The sequence below is a fragment of the Sander lucioperca genome, chromosome 19 (assembly GCF_008315115.2).
Source record: "Sander lucioperca isolate FBNREF2018 chromosome 19, SLUC_FBN_1.2, whole genome shotgun sequence".
NCBI classification, from domain to species: Eukaryota; Metazoa; Chordata; class Actinopteri; order Perciformes; family Percidae; genus Sander; species Sander lucioperca.
In genome coordinates this window covers 26,019,242-26,039,842 of record NC_050191.1, presented here as the reverse complement: position 1 = coordinate 26,039,842, position 20,601 = coordinate 26,019,242, and the positions used below count along the sequence as shown (strand labels likewise).

General features: G+C 40.1%; 1 protein-coding gene across 1 annotated transcript in view; it reads right to left on the bottom strand.

The window, feature by feature from the left end:
* Window positions 1-9,093: 9,093 nt before the first annotated feature.
* The window catches only part of ppil4 (peptidylprolyl isomerase (cyclophilin)-like 4), a 19,946-nt gene continuing 8,438 nt past the window's right edge, over window positions 9,094-20,601 (bottom strand). The window contains exons 9-13 of the mRNA XM_031285596.2: window positions 19,752-19,818; window positions 16,546-16,657; window positions 14,774-14,870; window positions 14,466-14,598; window positions 9,094-9,563 (exon numbers count right to left, since the gene is read on the bottom strand). Coding sequence (XP_031141456.1) covers window positions 9,351-9,563; window positions 14,466-14,598; window positions 14,774-14,870; window positions 16,546-16,657; window positions 19,752-19,818 — 622 coding nt within the window. The 3' untranslated portion in view covers window positions 9,094-9,350. The remainder of the gene's footprint in view (window positions 9,564-14,465; window positions 14,599-14,773; window positions 14,871-16,545; window positions 16,658-19,751; window positions 19,819-20,601) is intronic.

The following is a 20,601-nucleotide window of genomic DNA, read 5'->3' as shown; positions in this document are numbered from 1 at the left end:
CTAACGTCAGAGAGCTTTAGAGGAGCTGGTATAGGTGGATGTTGTTACTGTTGGTCTAGTCTATAGCCACAATGTTCCACTTCCGCGATTGCTCCGGTGCCGCCGGAAATTTTACCGGATGTCCCTCTTTCGGCCAGATGTCCTTCCGCTTCCTTTGTGTTGGCGTTCTAACCTCTGGTGGATTTGTGAGGACTATGGTTAACTGCTCCTCAGATCTCTGCAGGGTAAATCCAGACAGCTAGCTAGACTATCTGTCCAATCTGATTTTTCTGTTGCATGACTAAAACAACCTTTGAACGTACACGTTCCACCAAAACAAGTTTCTTCCCGAGGCTATTTTGCAAAGGCGCCGTGGCTCCGTCCGGCGCTTAGTGCCGCCCAAGACGATTGTGATTGGTTTAAAGAAATGCCAATAAACCAGAGCACGTTTTTCTCCCATCCCGAAATGCTGTGTGGACTAGCCAGGCCCTCCTCAGCAGCGCCGTGGAGGAAGGTCTGGAAAGTGGTATTGATCTTCACAACTACAGTAGCTGTCTGTCGGAAAGCAAACATAAGTGTATTTCCCAAAATGTCAAACTATTTCTTCAAGTGTGCTAAGATGGTCTAATACTGTTTTACATTAAAACATGCATGCAGCTGATCCAACATGTTTAGATACTCAATATCAATGTGAAGTGTGAGCTTTCTCCAGCTTCAGATAACATAACAACAACTTAACAGCAAATCCTAACATATCAGCATTGATGTTGACATTCATTAAACCACAAAGTGCCACATTTGAATCGTCACAATCCCAAGTGACAATCCACTTACAGACATCTGAACGCTGTCAGCTGTCCGTCACCTGAGCACCATGCAGCTGACTCAGCAGGCCATCAACTGTTTGTTTCTACAAGTCCTGCAGTTTTCCAGGAAAAGTGCTTCACTTATGATTCTTCTCTTTATAATAGGCTATTCATAATAGTATGATGATTTGTGGTGTTTATGTTGTTGTCATCATTGTTATGAACGGTAATCTGAAACCACAAACTGATATAATGGGACCCAGTTTACCTGAACTGCCTTCTGCAGTGACCAAAGGGCACAGATGTCCATACACACATTTACCAGCAGACAGAGGATGACATCATGATGAGAAGGAAATAAAAAAGAAAATATGACTAAGACTTTTGATGCTGCCTCTATTAGTAATGTTTGTCTTTTATCCAACCAGGATGTTGGACATGCAAAAAACTAACCAACGGGCTGTGTGTGTGTGTGTGTGTGTGTGTGTCTCTGTGTGCGTGTGTCTGTCTGTGTGTGTGTGTGTGCACGTGTGTGTGCGCACACTACTACTCAAGTAAACTACTCAAGTAAACTGGATTGTTTTGCCTACAGGAGAAAGTAAAATGTGTGTGCGTGTGTGTGTGTGTGTGTGTGTGTGTGTGTGTGTGTGTGTGTGTGTGTGTGTGTGTGTGTGCGTGTGTGCACGTGTGTGTGCGGGTGTGTGCGTGTGTGTGTGTGCGGTGTGTGTGTGTGTATGCTCAAGAGCTACTCAAGTAAACTGGATTGTTTTGCCTACAGGAAAAAGTAAAATGTGTGTGTGTGCGTGCGTGCGTGCGTGCGTGCGTGCGTGCGTGCGTGCGTGCGTGTGTGTGTGTGTGTGTGTGTGTGTGTGTGTGGGAGGGGCAGGACAATAACCTGTGATGATATAGCTGATTGGAATTAAGTGCCGGTACACAATTAGTTGACAATTAGAGACGGGTACAGAACAGTGTTTTTCAGGGAAGGAAGAGGGGAAGGTTTGATATGAAAGAACAAGGAAATAATGTGATGTGCATGACGACGCCTATAGACGCCTAATATTGCTGCAATGGCAAAAACAAATGATAACATATTGGCCACAGTATTACAACACAGAAAACTGTTCAGTTTGAACACAACATATCACTTTATCTTGTTAAATCACAAACCATTCTTTCTCCTTATTTAATAATACCAATAATTGCACAAAACGTTTGTTGTCATAACATAAGTTGGCATTCAAGATTTGCCATTTTATTTGCCATTTGTGCATACACCAAACAGTCCAGCCACATGCTGTAGGAATTATTGTGCAGGCTCTTTGAGTCAAGTAAAAACAGTTACATTACATTACATGTCATTTAGCTGACGCTTTTATCCAAAGCGACTTACAATTGCTATAAATGTCAGAGGCCACACGCCTCTGGAGCAACTAGGGGTTAAGTGTCTTGCTCAGGGACACATTGGTTGATGTATCACAGTGGGAATTGAACCCAGATCTCCCACTAAAAAAGGGATGTATCATATCCACTGCGCCATCAACACCCCACTCAGTTAAAGGTGCTGTAGGTAGGATTGGGAAGATCCAGGACTTAGCCAAAGGTTTTGAACATCGACAACTTCTCAGTCCCTCCCCCCCTTTCTGCTCAAGTCCAAAACGGTCTCCTAAGCCCCTCCCCCCACAAGGGAGAATGAAGGCATGTGCATGAGCAGTGATTGACACGCAGTTAGACACACCCCCCCTCCCCCCCCCCCAGCCCTGATTGGTGCATCTGAACAGGGAGCGGTGGATTTTTGCAAAGCACATTTATTTTTAATGACCTGCTTCATGTAGTTCTACTAGAACATAGGGTCAGTTTCAGCAAATATGACAGAAAGTTAGTTTTAGAAGTCCTACCTACTGCACCTTTAATGGCAAAGAAAAGCACACCGACTAAAATAGAAAATGATTATACATGGGTAAATAAAGTAAAATAAAATAAGACAAAAAAATGTAGATACTGTACAAAAGAGTTCCAAAAAATATAATAAATTATGAATACTGTAACTGGTGGATACAACTATGCAGGGCTGTTGTACTTGAGTCTCGATATGCTTTTCTGTTGTCTCGGACTTGGACATGACTCGTTGGTATTTGGACTCAAACTTGTCTTGGACTCGGGGATTGGACTCGCCAAATATTCTAGTTGGTCTCGACCGAGTCCAGCACTATATGCTTTTGTTTTAAAGTAACTTCCTCCTTCAAAACAAAACCGTTGATGAAGCGCGCTCGTTCAGAAAACAGGTATTAGTTTAATTCAAAATCTATCCAGAACGGGCATTGTGATTGGTCGCCTGGTATACACCTGGCTGCAATCACATACCTCAATCATCAGGTATCAATCATTTTCAGTTTGGCCACAGACACAATGTCAGCGAGCTTTTTGTACTATGAATTCTTCAGGACAAGTAATAAGTTCAAGAATGGGAACATTTCCATTTTATATTTTAAGCAAATAATAATATGGCCTAATTTGATCCTATAGTGTGTTACTCTGCATTTGCTTTTTGATTATTACAAATAATAAAGCAAAATTATTATCTTAAAGTAGACGATAAACTGGTAAACAGGTAAGTAAGTGGTCTTGAAGAGGATTCTTTTTTTTCGGTCTCTCATTTGGACTCGGTCTTGACTTGGACTTTAACCTTGGACTCGGTCTTGACTCAGTCTCGACTAGTGGTCTTGGACTTGTCTTGGACTCGGCAAAGGTGGTCTTGACTACAGCCCTGCAACTATGGGGGATATTGCATTTGTCAGGAGAATATGTGGTGCAAATATTGCACAATAGTTCTATTAGTTCTAGTAGGTATGCAGCCACCGCCAAGGACAAAGGCTATCATTCGCTCTGCTGAGCAGGTGATTGGCTGTAATCTGCCGCCCCTCCAGGACCCGTACGACTCCAGGACCCTGAGGCGGGCAGGATTGTGGAAATACAGGGGAGGCTACAAGTCCATCAGGACCAAAACCTCCCGCCACAGGAACAGTTTCTTCCTGACTGCAGCGGGACTCATCAACAAGGCCCGGGATCTCCACTGACAAACTGTTATCCCCATTAACGCACATCTTGGACCATATCTATCTATACTGTGAACTTTTGCACATCTTGCACAAAACTGTACATCTTCCTATTCTGAAACAGTTTATATTGTACATAATTGGTATAGTATTTTAACAGTAGCCTATTCTTTTTTTCTTCGTTTTTTATGTTCTTGACTGTTGTCTATTTCCTTTAAATGTGTTCATTGTACACACCAAACATCAAGGCAAATTCCTTGAATGTGAAAACCTACTTGGTAATAAACTGTTGTTATAACAATAAACCATATATTGTCGCGAGGCAAACATCCAGTCAATTGCAAGAGACAGACAGGACTCTGTAGCCTATCTTTGTTAGAAAAATGGACAATGACTGCTTTACACGGTTTAGTTACACTTTACTTGAAGGTATCTACATAAGAGTGACATGACGTGTCATAAACATTATAAACAAGTCATAAACGTTTATGACATAACGCTTCTTTTAGTGTCCTTCGGTTTTTGTCATGACAAGTTATGGTTAGGGTTAGAGTTAGGGTTAGGGATCATGTGTCATGACTCATGAAGACATGACACTGTCATGTCTTCATGACTGTGTCATGACACAGTTTCAGTGTGATGTCACTCTTATGTAGATACCTTCAAGTAAAGTGTTACCCATGGTTTTTAAAACTGCATAATTTGGTATGCAATAAAAATGAAAAACCTAAAAAATATCAATATAGAATATATATATAGTTCAATATAGAATGTAAGTTGCTTAATTGCTAATTGCTTTTACAACCTTTTGAGTTGTGATGTTATAGTTACAGTTAAAGTAAAGTAAAAATCTGGTGATATGCAAATACATGTATATATTATATATTATATAATATTGTACCTGTTCCGCTTTCACCAATAAAATGTTGTCAAATATTTTTTGGGTTAGAATTGCAAAGCTGTGTCCACCACTTTGGTCCAGACTTAAATATCTCAACAATATTTGGAAGGATTGCCATAAAAGTTATGGTCCCGAGAGAATTAATTTAAGAACTACGTTGATCCAAGTTTTCACTTATCCATAATAATAATAATATCTCAACACCTACTTGTTGAATCAGAACTAAATGTTATACAAACGCATGCTAACACCAGGGTGACCAGCAGCGGTGAAGGACATATTCAGATCCTTTACTTAAAGCTATAGTGCGTAGTTCCTGCCGCCCCCCCATGAGGAATTCTAAGTAATGACAACAACACTGTCGGCGCGTCCACATGATACAAGCCTTCCTTCCGAATTTTTTTGTGAGGAGGAATCTTTCACTTCCAACGTAGTGAGTATCGAGTAACGAAGACGCTGAGGGGAAATGTATCGGAGTAATAGTATACATTTTATTTAGGAAATGTAGTGGAGTAAAAGTGAAAGTTTCCAGAAACATAAATAACGATGTAAAGTACAGATAGATGAAGATTCTACTTAAGTACAGTAACTAAGTATTTGTACTTTGTTACATTGCAACACTGCACAGGTCCCACCTGAACAAACCCAGATTCACCACGTAGGAAAGTCATGCTCATTGTACCGCCTGTGTAATAGTTACAGAAACAAATCATCCATCCTTATGTTCTGCTTGATGGTTTGAAGCAAGCAAAAGCACCATTTCTCAGGAAGACAACTTGTCGCTGAAAGGTTTTCTGGGGAAAGGTTTTGTACCCGGGCAGCCTTTTGTTTACTGTGAGTCCTGACCTTTTGACCACCTTTTGTCCATATGGACAGCACTGTGTGTACGACCGATTTAGTGAAACACAAATAATACAGAAGTGCTATTAACTGTATGTTACTACAGCCTTCCCTTCTGTTGATGCACGGGGCATCCATGTTGGATTTTTAGCTCGTGGTACCGCGAGGTTGTCCGAGGAGAGATCCGACTTCTGAGTACAAATGGAACGCACTATTAGCTTCGGAGCGAGTGTCTCCCCTGTGTTTTCTTTCTTTTTTTTAAGATTATTTTTTGGGCATTTTTAGGCCTTTATTGACAGGACAGCTGAAGAAATTAAAGGGGAGAGAGAGAGGGGGAATGACATGCAGCAAAGGGCCGCAGGTCGGAGTCGAAGTTGCGGCCACTGCGTCGAGGAGTAAAACTCTATATATGGCTGCACCCTCTACCAGATGAGCTACCCAGGCGCCCCTATCTATCTTTTCTCTGCAAAAACAACAAACAAATCTGACAATCAATTAAAAGTACATGAATGCAGCAAGAGAAAACAGCACTGATCTATGACTCCTGTGCAGTACAATTACACTATGCATGACTGAATGTATATACTGTAACAATGTTGTAGGTATGTGCGCATGTCTTGGATAGGAATCTGGACTGACAGGAGTGTATGACAGCTTGCAGGACAACCTACCATTCAGCTATAAGTACTTAATTTAACCTTCTTGCATTCCTTAACCCTCCTGTTGTCCTCAGGGTTAAATTTGACCCATTTTCAAAAAGTTTCTATATCAGAAATGTGGGTTTCTTTCAACCAAATTGTCAAAAAAAAAAAAAACTGTGGATGGTTCCATACAACGCTCTTCACAAGTTAAATAACTGATCAGCTATTTTCAATGAATTTGGGTATTTTATTTAATTTTATAGCATTTGAAGAAAAAATAATTAAAGACCACTGAAAAAAGTGACAGAAATGTAGGGGGAAAAAAACAACAAAAACGTCAAAAAAAAAAAAGGCAGAACAAATCGACAAAGACATTGGAAAAAAGTGACAAAAAATGTGGGAGAAAGCTTCAAAAACTTGATCAAAACAACCAACAAAAATGTCCAAAGAAATCGACAAAGAACTTTGGAAAAAGTGACAAAAGTGTCTGGAGGTTTTAACTTGAAATTTTGACCCAGAAAAACTAAAAGATGCATAGTCTACAGGAAGACAACCACGAGGGTTAAGTTAACATACTGATGGCATTAGTAAGTGAGCAAAGCAGCAGAGAACAATGCTGACATGAGTAAACACGACGCTGCAGAGAGGGAAGTTTGCTTCAGTAAAACGAGTTCCGCTCTCTCAGCCATAACACTTAAATTACTCAGAATCTTTACAGGTCTAATGTCATAGGAAAGAACTGGCAAACACCACAGCATGTGATTCTGCTGAAGGTTAAAGGGGACCTGCAGCGTAGGCGGCTGGGGAAGTCTCTACCAGTGGTTCCACCTGGGGGAGTAGAAGCTGTGCAAGCCTTTTTTTCCACGCTGCTCAGTGCTGTCAACTTTCAGAGTTTATTCAGCTTCACTCCAGAATACTTATTTCCACTTCTGCTCACCACACATACCTCACACCCCTCCACCCACAAAACAACTAGGCATTTTCGGGAAGTTCAAAACATTGTGTGGTGACTCTTTCTGAAGAATGACATAATTCAATCGAGGGACTGTGAATGTGTGTTTTTGGTTAGGTTTGCTGATAATCAGAGATAATTCGGTAACACTTTAAAAAAAAAAACATCGCTAATAAATGGTAAATTGATAGTTAATCAAACTTAAAGTGATGTTTCGGAGTAATTTCACCCTAGCTTAGTGCAGGCGCTAATGGATCTAATAATAATGGATGCACACGCAATGGATCCACGTTTGTATCTCGTAAATTACCCCACTAATACTGCCCGGAATGATACCAAACTTCTACATTAGTACAAATAGTTTCTGTACTTATAAAACGAGGCATTAGAAAGTTTGTAACTACACCAGAAGTATATTTAAATAACACTTGCCTGATGGAAACTGCTCTCAGCTGCTACCGCGCGAGATCACGCACAGAGCACAACATCTATTGCTTTTAAACCGCAGCTGGGATATATACAACTGTGTGGCATCTTGTCCTATCGCCTCACGCTGCAGTAGCTGCTTCTGCTGTTCACTCGCTTCTTGATTCTTCTTTACCAGTAGTCTCTTCCGGCAATAGATGTTGTGCTCTGTGCGCGATAGTGCGGTTGCAGCCGAGAGGAGTTTCCATCAGGCAAGTGTTATTTAAATATACTTCTGGTGTAGTTACAAACTTTCTAAGTAAATAAACTAGTTGTACTACTGTAGAAGTTTGGTATCATTCCGGGCATTATTAGTGGGGTAATTTACAAGATATGAACGTGGATCCATTTGCGCCTGCACTAAGCTAACCAGCTGATAACGCTAACTCCACCAACGTTATAACAAGGGAAAAAAAGCTTATGGGGGGTTGTTTGACTCGAGGTCAAGGTGCAACGCAGCCTAGGGTGAAATTACTCCGAACCATCACTTTAAGTTCAACGTTATTTTGGATTTCTTTGGAACTGGACTAAAACTAAAACACTGCCCATTGTTACAACATGAGGGTTGAAAAAGAAAAGAATCTTTCCCAGACAGCGCTTTATCAGTAACCGTTTAAAGTTGAGATCAGTTGTAAGATTACTTTGTTGTATTTTATCTTATATCATCCCATCCCTTTACATTCCTCCTGCAACTTGCAGCCAGAGACATTTTAGAGCTTTATGAGCTCTATGAAGTGGGCGGAGGGAGACACCAGTGAATTCCCTTAGTGCTGTGGAGACACACTCCACCCAGCCATTTTCCATGCCGACATATTATGAATGTACAAACCCCACCTTTAGAAACTAAAGTCAAAAGGTGACGTATGAATCATCGACCACTTTTGTTCTAAATTGGGCAGTATGCAAGAGGAGGGGCAGGTGATATAAATACCAAAAAGGGAAGTCTGTTGTGGAATTCAAAAAATAAGTACTTAGATCATTTACTTCTGCAAAAGTAGTAATACCATAGTGTAGAAATACTATGTTACAAGTCCTGCATTTCAAATATTACTAAAGTAAAAGTTCATAAGTCAAAGCATTAAAATATACTGTACTACCAAAGTACCAAAAGTACTCATTATGCAGAATAATGTATATTATATTACTGGACCATACGGTTTAGTGTTGCAGCTGATAAAGGTGGAGTTCATTTTAATTACTTATAATACTGCTGTATAGCGTAATCCACAATAATATATCATTTTATTGTTGTTTTTTTATTAATAATGTGTACATATAAAGTAATTAGTGACCTTAATGTAGTGAACAAATGTAAGGCAGTAGAAAGTACAATATTCACCTCTGAGATATAGAGAAGTACAAGTATCAAGTTACATAAAATGGAAATACTCAAGTAAAGTACAAGTACCGTATGTTGAGTGGGAATAAATAATTGATGAAAATCAAAAGACAACCGTCACATTTTGGGGGATTTTTTTTAATATAGATATAAAAAAAGCATTTCTCAAACAATGTTTTTTCTTCAAGACAATGGGACCTGATCATCACTCAATTAGTTTTCTCAAACTTCAGGTCAGGTGATATTAAAGACAGCAGTAGTTAGGACAGCTTGTGAACATGTAGGTGCCGTATAATTGATGCTGAATACAGTGGGGCTCTCTGCGGCTCCACTCTCCAGGTCGGGTGAACCCCCTCTCCCCCACATCCCTCCCCTCACCTGTACCTACTCCTCTCTTTATCATTGGATTTCTTGGAGGAGCTGCTGTGGCTCCGGTCCTTGCGGCTGTGGCCTTTATCGCGGCCCTCTTTCCCATATTTGAGCTGGGACTTGCTGTGTTTGTGGTCCCTGTCTCTGGAGCGGGAACGTGAGCGGGACCGAGAGCGCTGGCGACCCATCTTTCTGTCTTGCCGGCTATCCTCGCTGTCCTGGAAATGACACAGAAGATGTGAGAGTGAGACAGACAGTGGTGGAAAGTAACTAAGTACATTTACCCAAGTACAAATTGGAGGTACTTTCAATTTATGTCAGTATTTCCACGTTCTGCTACTTTCTACTTGAACTCTACTACATCTCAGAAGGCAAATATTGCACTTTTAGATACTTTACAGCTGAGTTTTTCATCTCCTTCCTGTCCAGTAAAAAACATGCATCTCCAGATGTGTTGATGTCAAATGTTTGATAAACTGAAGGATGAAATGTTTCTATATGTGTTGAGAAAGTTCTCCGACTTCTTAAACTAAATGAAGTCTTTAAAATCCTTTTGGATCAGCTGGAAAATGCATCATCACAAAGCTGAAAACGGCCGTTTTTCTGACACCATGAAAAGTGGACTTTTTTAGAGATACATGGTTCCCACAGGACAGCGACGCTACAAACATATGATCTTATAGAATATGATGCATTGCTGAAGATCAAACTAATAAACAGTATATAAATGAGGTAAAATGATCTAGGGCTGGGCAATATATCAATATTATATCGATATCGTGATAGGAGACTAGATATCGTCTTAGATTTTGGATATCGTAATATGGTAATATGGCATAAGGTGTTGTCTTTTTTTCTGTTTTTAAAGGCTGCGTTATAGGAAAGTGATGTCCTTACCTGAATATTCTAGCTGTTCTATTATTTGCCTTTAGCTCTTAGTCAAGAACCAAATGTCAACCCTACAATATCGCTGCAATATTGATATCGAGGTATTGGGACAAAAATATCGTCATATTTGAGTTTCTCCATATCACCCAGCCCTAAAATGATCCCAACCTTTAACATCCACAGCAGTAAAATGCAACATACAGATTAATGCAGCAGGAGTTTGCCTTATATTTCACCTGTAGCTTTTGCTGTATTTGTTTTATTTAATTTTTTTAAGATTATTTTTGGGGCTTTAAGTATATGTGTGCCTGCTCTACCAACTGAGCCGATCCGGCCACAGCTTTTGCTGTTTGATTAGTCATAGTCAGACAGTATGTTTGATAACTAAAATCTCTTGCTCGTTTCATTTTATTTATTATTTGAAGGCTATATGCCACTATCTTTGTGTTTTTATAATGTTCAACTATAATAAATGTTAAATATAATATTTATTATATATCCATTTTGTAATTGCTTTTTTATTAATTGACTGTTGCCACTATTGTGTTTTTTTTTTTATAATGTTCAAATGTAATGTAATAAAGGAATTACTGAATAATGTGTAAAGCTATATATTTCTGTCACCCCCAGGAGGAATTCTAAGTAATGACAACAACACTGTCGGCACGTCCACATGATACAAGCCTTCCGTGGTCGCGCACAGCCCCCTCCCCCTCCCCCCCCATCCAAGGAGGACACGGAGGATTAAAAAAACATGGACTCTTCAGAAGAGGTCATAATCTTCAATCGAGTTTCTGTGTGCGAAAATCGCCGGACGACAAAATCTTCTGAACATAGTCATACTGAGAAATACAGAGAGTGTCGTGTGGAGCTGATAGTTAATTTTGATTAATATCAAAAAGTTAAGCATTAAAGCTTTAAGTATTATTGTATTGTATTTTTTTTACATGCCGTGGTATCGACTTTGGTATCGAGTATCGTGTACTTTTGGTGGTATCGGAACCGACTACTAGATTTTTTTATCCCTAGAGTGAGCATGTGCAAACTATCAGTGGCACACATGCTATGCCACACTTACCACAGCACACGCTTAGAATATAAAGCACTGAAATGCATTAAATGATGATCTGTACTTCCTGGAAACAATGCATCTGTAATGGAAACCTCATAGTGCAAGGTGTAACTAAAAATAATGACTAAACCCCATCATTCATTTTTTTAACACTAGAACTGCCAGAGCACACGCCACTGGATGTTGCGATTCAATTTTTTTAATTATTCTGTCATTGTCGTTTCCCTCCTGTCCTGACTTTTCCTAAATACCAATTCTACACATTCTTATATTGTCACAATGACAGAATAGCGTTTACAAAAACCAAATAGATGTTTTTTTGTGTGTCTGTTTTACAAAAACACCTCCCTTTTATTTCGCCAAGAGTAGCACTGATCAACATTGGTACTCTGCTGCGGCCTCTCCACCACAGCTGGATTGCACGATGGCTGTACAGTGCATTGGGACAATAAATGCAACATGCACTTATAAATCACATATAAAATATCAAAAGTAGCAAAAGCAAAACTAATCACACCTTCTGTCTGACTATAAAAGTTGTGTCCGGATACGGGAGCCCCGTGTGCACTTTAAGCTATGATAATATCAGGTTATACTCATTTTAACAAAACACTTTTAAACACTAATACAATCTGAAACACTATTACTTTTGTTGTATGTGTGTACTGTGTATTACAACTGTATAGTGTATATTAATAGCTATGTTCTAGGGCTGCACAATTATGGCCAAAATGATAATCGCGATTATTTGTTGATTTTAACCAAAACAAATTTTATTGTCACATAGGCTAATTATAACTGCTTTCACATCCATATTGTGCTACATTCCTCCTCTGTTGAAGGATACTATGAAGGAGTATGCCATTTCAGCTGTTGTGCGACCGCTTTCCAAACATGAGCGTTTGCCGTGAAAAGATACAGGCAACGCAATTTTCTGTTCACGTTAACGGCGCATCTTAAAATCTGATTCCAATAGGGCACCGGTGCCCGGTATCTACTGGACAAAATAGCAACGCGGATTACGGTGCCACTTAAATGTCTGCGTTGCGCTCTGATGCTCCAAAACGGACGTTACAGGCAGCAGAAACATCGCTGCATGTCACGCTAGTAAACACTAATAACACGTTACACAGCAGCTAACGTTAGCCTACCACTAGCTACAGTAGTAAACACGGATAAAATGCTGACAGCTAAACGGTGTAGTGTGACTATATTTCACTGTAGAGGATTAAAACAGCGGGACGTCCAACAGTCTGCAGCTAAAGCTATGAGCTAAAAGACTCAAACTAGCACTGGTCACTGCTGTTGTCTGAAAAACAACACAGACGGGACTAAATGTTGCGTTTACTGGTAAACTGGTAAACCTCGTGACGATTTATGACCGACTGCTATCTGTTGTGGAATTTTCCTCACGTTACTCTGTCCTCTGAGACTGTCTACATCTAAACTAAGCTGCGCGGTGCAGGGAACAACTCTGATTGGCTCATGGAGGCACGTGATCAGAGAGTGGTTCACGGAGCTTTGGAAAAAATAAAAATAAAAAAAACTTTGATACAGAGCGTTCTATGAACGGAATGAAGCATTTTAAAATATCACTCGATCACGTAAATGTGATCGTGATTAAAATTTGATTAATTGTGCAGCCCTATGTTCTGTGGTTTTGTATGTTATAATTTTGTATGACATGTAATCAGCTCGCTCTCAACTGACCCTCCCTGAATAAATAAAGGTGATATATATAAATAATGTCGTTCTTTCGTTACACAAAATGTGATAATGTTATCATTTGCACCGTGATTATATTTAACATTTAGTTTACTCAGCAAAATAAAAATGCTGAAATGAATTACAATGTTTCAGCATTTATTTCATGCCTTTTAGGGTTTTACGCTGCAGGTTATACACTGCTTACAACCCAAAATAGCATTACTTATTTTTTTATGAAAGTAATTTTTTGCAGGTGTTGCTCACAATAACTTCTGAGACTTTGTGTTGACTGAACTGAACATCACACAGCGCAAATGACTGGAATATTATTTCTAAAAATAGATAGCAAAATGGCACACCTATGCGTGCGTGTATGTGAACATCTGTGCGTGCAAGGGCCAGTTCAAAGGATCAGGTTGACGGAGTTATCTGGCATCAGTCATTGTTGCAGGTGAGAGGGATTTACTCAACAAGAGTTACCTGCTTCTTGGAAGACAGTTCTGGTCTGTCTGTCTGTGAGCAACCTGGTTACTGTCACCATAATGATTAACTCAAAACACTTAAGGAGTTTTTCCATTACATGGTACCTGCTCAACGCCTCATGCCTGAGGCGAGCGTGGCTGGTCGTCATACCGACACCGCAGGAAACTGCCGTGACCTAACACGACACACACAACCCCAAAGGTGTGTTGTTTTTGACTCTTGGCATGTGGCTGTTGCCACAGCCAGAAGACAAATTTCGTAAACTATTTAAAAATGGCGGGTTTGTTCAGGACACCCCCCGTCTGTCGCTAGCAATGACGACGCAGTGGTTAGTGACGATTCTCTCCGACCAATCAGCAGTCTGCAGGTTTTCAGGTCACCTTTTGATATCGCCTCAGCTCGCTTGGAACCTGGACGGAGGTGATACTAAAAAAAGTACCTGTTGGCAGGTACCAGGGACTTTTTTTCGTAATGGAAAGCCAAAAAAGGCGAGTAGAGTCGAGTCGAGCAGGTACCATGTAATGGAAAAACGCCATTAGCTAAACAAGCTTAAACGACCACATCACTACACGATTAATAGCAAACATGCAATTAATGTCTGATGTGTAGAAAACCTGCTTCAATTCAGGTAGAACTGTTTACAGACTGCTGAAGTCTAAAGAGGAGAGAAACTTAATGAAGGTTGTGCTACATTAACAAGTATATGTAATGCATATCAGGATGCCCCTACCATGCTAGTGTCGAAGGATTTGTGTAACTTGTGATGATTTGCACAGTATACCACTTGTATTCCTACATATATATTTACATCAGATTCCTTGTAAAATAAAACCACTTTTATCTTACAGTAAAAGCAGAAACAAAAATGCAGCAGCAGAAACAGCATGTAGTCCTCTGCCCTCATAACATTACCACAGGAAAACAAAGTATAACACAATATTAAAATACTGTTGTGTTGGCTTGAAGATACCTTTTGCTTTTTGGACTTCCTGCTGTCCTCGTCATCTGAATGATGATGGTGCCTCTTCTCCTTGTGTTTCTTCTCAGAGTGTCGATGGCTCGTCGCCTCCTCTTCCTCCACGATTAGCAGGTCATACTTGGAACTTTTGGGAAGGTTATGGAAAGCTCCAGGATGTTGAGAAAGTCAGTGCTGAAATGTTTTGCCAAATCAAAACGGCCACCACAACAGAGGCTGTACAGTTCAATATCGCAGACATGTTGTGACATGACGTGGAAAAGCTGGAAAATGAATCCCAGCCTACTAACACACAAGGATACTCTTGTTTAGGCTTCGCTTGATCTTTGAGAGCCAGTTTGGATCGGTTGTCCACATCCTTCTCGTAGGCTTTGAAGTCGTCTTTAGTATACTTCCCACCTAGGAGACAGACACAACTATGATCTCTGTTGTGGACATGAGGACATACTGTAACACTGAATATAGAAACTAAGTTTAGATTAGATTTGTAACTATATATTCAAAACACGCAGTACTAAGCAGTCCAGTTCAATTTGCTACACATTCAAACAGTAATTTTTTTGTTTGCATCGTCAAAAGTTGTGGATGGTACCAATAGCACCGTCCCGGGTTTTTTGTTGTTACACCTCAAGCACACTGATCCAATACTAAAAGGTGCAGCTAGAAACACAGCAGTCCACTGATGTAATAACTAAAAACGACACGCTATATACGTGATTGACACAGCTTTCCCCATCCAGTAATAATCCCACCTACATTTTAGAGAAATGTCTGCGGTGGAAACGCAAAACAGATCTAGTGTTTAGGTAAATGTCCATAAATGCAACGCACAGTTCTTAGGGTACTATCCTAAAAAGTAGGGATAGCCCGATTATCAGCCCTGGCCGATTATCGGGCTGTTTGCAGATTATCTGTATCTGCGTTTTATTTGCCTGATAACCGATAAAGTTAATTAATTAAAAAGGACCCTACTTTGGCTCGGCTACAGCTCTGTCTGTCTCTCTGCTTCGGTTTCACTCACCACTGAGTCTGACTTATAGATGGATAGATAGATCTTTATTGTCATTGTATGCAATACAACGAAATTCTGTTGGAGCAATCCTCTCCAAATAGCAGCATAGAGTAAAAAAAATAAAGATAACACATTCTCAATAAATAGATAAAAACAACTAAAAACAGTGAACACAGCAGTTATTGCACAGAGTCCGATTGCACTGAGGGGGTAAGAGAGGGTAAGAGATGTGTGTATTTTTATTTATGTATTTAGTTTTTTATGTGTGGATGTGTGTATGATTTTTGTAATATGTTCACAGCTCTGGGGAAGAAGCTGTTCCGGAGTCTATTTGTGCGTGTGCTGGGGGTTCTCAGTCTGCCTGAGGGGAGGGTGGTGAACAGGGAGTGTCCGGGGTGTGAGGTATCCTGCCTGATGTTTGTGGCCCGTGTGAGAAGACGGCTTGAGTATATTTCACTCAGGTTTGGTAGATGGGAGCCAATTATTCTCTCAGCCGTCTTAACAACCCTCTGCAGGTCCTTTCTTTCTGCTGCTGTGCAGCTGGAGTGCCACACAGTGCAGCAGTATGTCAGGGTGCTCTCAATTGTGCAGCGGTAAAAGCGTGTCAGAAGTTCCTGAGGGAGCCCATTGCGCTTCAGGGTCCTCAGGAAGAACATCTTCTGCTGGGCTTTTTTTTTAATGGTATAGGTAGTGTTCTGGCTCTAGGTTAGATCCTCTGCAATGTACACTCCCAGGAACTTAAAGCTTGCTACCCTCTCCACCTCCTTCCCTTCCCGTTGATATTGTCCCGCCCACAATACTATCTGACTATCTTTTACTGTGTATTATGTTGAAAGTTTCTCATTTATTAAATAATTGCTTAATGCATTTAAACAGAGTTTTGTGTTGGAGTTTGTAACTTAATTTTCACTTTACATTTTTCATTTTCACTGTAAATGCATATCGGTTCCAAATATCGGTTTCATTAATGACTAATAATGGGTATCGGCCTTGAAAAAACAGTATCGGTCCATCCCTACTAAAAAGTTTTGGAAACTTAGCTAAAGGCTTCAGTACAAGTACCTTTGCCTTTCCATTTGATCTTTGAAACAGACTGGCTGAAGTCTACGTGAATGCGTCGATCATCAATGAGCACGTTGTCCATTTTAAAGTAAGCCTTTTCACAGTCTTCTTGCTGTGGAGACAGAAAGCATAAAAAGAGGTAAGAGAGGAACTGTAATAGAAGTCAACGTCAGATAATGTAAACATGGCATTACTGAATAAAAAAACAGTTACTCTGAATGGGTGGAAAGATGTTTAGGTGATGCATTCAATTGAAATATGATCTTTAGATGGTAGTTACTTTTGTGAGAATTATTTTCATTATTGATTCATCTGCAGATTTTCTTCTCAAAACCTTGTGTTGATGCTTATACTATATTCATGCTTTGTTTTAAGGTGTATGCTATTTTTAATGTAAAGCACTTTGGGTTTACTTGTAATGAATGGTGCTTTACAAATAAAACTGACAGTTTAGTCTACAAAAAAAGTGAATTAGTATGTACAGTATAGTAATGTAGTAACACATTTGACTGTTATTAAGATAGAGGAGAGGCACTTTGTTTTGTTTCAAATTTGTTTATTAGGATAAACCCCTTGAGACCGTTTTCGGGGGGGTCCCAATAACTAAATAAACTTTGCAGATGCGTGTGCTGAGTACCTTATGCAAGTAGCCACACAGTGGGACATTGAACATGAAGTCGGAGCATATGCCTTGCGTTGCATATAGCCTCTACCAAGCCATCACGTTTCTCTCACACTTTATTTATTGTTTGTTTCAATTTATTTTTTGCATCAACCGGATTTAATCCCACTTAATAAAAGGGGATGTTTTGTGAGCCTTTATTATCCCACATGTGAGGTTAAACACAATTACTTTTTACATTTAGCTGACCAATGTACTTGAACAATGTGTGTTGCTGTAATGTACGAGGTCCATTGTTTTGTGTTGAGCTGCTTAAAAAAAGGGATGTTTAGTTAACCTTTACAAGTGTGAAGTGGGACACTACATTGTGTTAGTATGACCAGGTAATGTTATATTCAGGTCCATATAACAATCTGTTGTTGCTTGATGGGCTTGAGTTTGCCATATTATGCTTCCATATTTTTTTTAACATACTGTATTTTTATCAATTGACTCTTTCCACATGAGCAATATACTGTAAATTGCACCTCAAGTGGAAAGACACCTGGCTGACACTTATCTTTCATATTCATAACTCATTTACAAGAACAATTTATTCCATTACATAAAATGACTTTATTATGTTATTGGATGTCACTGGTAGAAGTCTGAGTGAAAACACAACTGCCCAGCACCCTCTAATGGTTTAAATGTTCATTGCACTTCACCATGTCCAGCATCATCATTCATTAAACTACTTGCTGCTTTGGCCCATTTTAGATGTCCTCTGCTTTGATATACTGTGTACACGCTATGATTAAAGCTGTTCAGAGGACTGAAGGCCAGAAGCACAACCTTTCTGACCAAGTTCACAAGTTCTAACACTTTTATTCCACAATGGACAGCTAGGCAACAATGTGCCAGGTTCATGGTAAATATAATATAATTATAAAACTTTCACATCTTCAGCAGCCCATGTGATCAATATCAACAGGTCACAACAAGAACAAACAATGAAGTTTATGACTTCCATTATTCATATCCTTTTTGCGTTTTCATGTTTTATGTTCTATGTAGGGCTGTCAGCACTGACGCGTTAATCACGATGCGATTAAGGGCCGGGCATAACCCGTTAATTATTTTTTAATCGCATGCCGGCATTTATTAATTTATTTTACACTTCACTCGGCTTCGCGTCGTGCCTAACAGGCTACTATTTTGACCCTTTGCTGCACCTTTACTTATCATCAAGCTGTGATACTTCCTGCTGCTGCAGGCTGCAGACATGATGGAGAAAGACAGCAGCAACACAATTCTGAATGACCCTTTTTATTTTCAAAAACTCCCGGACGGCTCAGTAGACAAGTCGAAAGCCATATGCACATTGTGTAAAGCCGAATTAAAATATCACCGAAGCACGTCAAGCTTGAGCTACCACCTACGGAGCTAATTAACATGACTCAGGTTGATGCTACCCACTAGCATGCTCCCCACCCAGGCAAAGCAGTATTTTGGAGAGTGCTACTTGCCGACCTGTGGATGAAACCAAATCCCAAAAAATTACTCTCGCTCGCTCTTGCGAAATGGGTGGCAACTATCTGTCTCCCCTCTACTCCTCTGGATGGAAACTGTTGTTGGTTTTGTGGTTCTATTCAACGTGAATTCGCAAGATATCGTGGGTCCTCGTGACTACAGCTGTCAGTCATGGCCGCAGACGTGCCGCAACGAATCCGGACCTAGTGGGTATTGGCGGACGGCGGAGCACGCAGCCGTTCCGCATCCAGTGGAAATCCGGAGTTATACACTGCCGTTGTGGGGGACAGTAGTGTCACGCACACTGTATGACACGGAGAAAGCAGCCCAACTGGAACAGCTGCAAGGTGCTGCAAACGCTGTCTCATTAACCGGTGATCACTGGACGTCAGTGAGTAATCAACATTATTTAGGAGTTACTAAACACTATATTGACTCTGGTAAGGATAGGGATTTTTAGTTAGGCACTTAGAGGAATTGTGCAATAATGACAGATTAACACATTTTTCTTTTGTTTACAGTAAATACAAAACAAATACAAATCTTAAAGTCAAGTTCATAAAGTAACTTTCTTTGCAGTCATTTGATTCCCAATCAAGATACACTGGTAAGAATTGCTTTCCATTGTTAATATGTACTTAAAAACTGTTCTGAAATGCAAAATAACAGAATTTTAATCATGTGATAAAATATGCGATTAACTATAGAAATTCAGCGATTAATCGCGATTTTAAAAAATTAATCGTTTGACAGCCCTAGTTCTATGTCTTTCTAACAATACGCCCCTACAGGACAAGGTGACATATTGTAAGTCTATGCATGACAGTATACTGGCGTCTGGTCAAGTTACACTCATCGTATCTCTAGTGGAATCATACAGTCGGCTAGTCCAGGTACAAGTCTCTGTAACCTGGCCAGCTGGGACAACAAAACTAAATAACTCAGTTTATAAGCATATCTCCCAAAATGTGTAACTGTTTCTTTAAACTGTAAACATATACTTTGTAAACACAAGTGCACATTCACAGTTTACTTAGATATTATACATTACGTAGACACATAAGATGCTCACCTTTTCAAACTCAATAAAAGCGTAACAGAGGGAATCTCCACTTTTCCAGTCTCTGATGATTTCACAGCTACACACAGCAGAGTAACATGAGAAAGGTTTTATACACACGCATACATTTTCCACATTAGGGATGTCACGAGAACCGGTACTTCGGTACAAAGTCGGTTCCAAAATTCTGAAAACAGGACGGTACCCGTTTTTCTACAGTACCGTAGGTAGCGGGGGATGCAATTCTTCAGGACCTGACGGGGGCAGTATACGCCTACAGGTGTTCTAGTCTGCCGCAAAATGCTGGAGAAGAAGAAGAATGCCGACCAGCACAGAAAAACAGAGCGCTTCCTCTTCGTGCACGGTGCCCACCGACCGGAGTCAGCCTGTGGCTTTACCGTGCATCTACAGCAACTGCTTTCATGACTTCACCTGGAGATTCCAAACAGAAAGTAAATCTGTTTTTCTCTGCCGTTGTCTGTCACATAGAGCCTAGAGTTAGCTACGACAGCTGACATTAGTTAATTTTAGCGCTTGTTTGAGCTGACCTCTATAACGTCAGTTAAGTTAACTTTGGTCTGTTTACATGATGTTCCTCTTCCAGGATTGCTCCTGTGCCGGCGAATTTCTGCCGGAAATTCCACTGGATGTTCCTCATTTAGGCCGGACATCTGCTACCTTGGGCTTTCTTTGTGTTGGCATTCTAACCTCTGGTGGATTTCTGAGGACTATGGTTAACTGCTCCTCAGACCTCTGCAGGGTAAATCCAGACAGCTAGACTATCTGTCCAATCGGAGTTTTCTCTCGCAACAAATCTACTTTTGAACGTACACGTTCCACCAAAACAAGTTCTTTCCCGAGG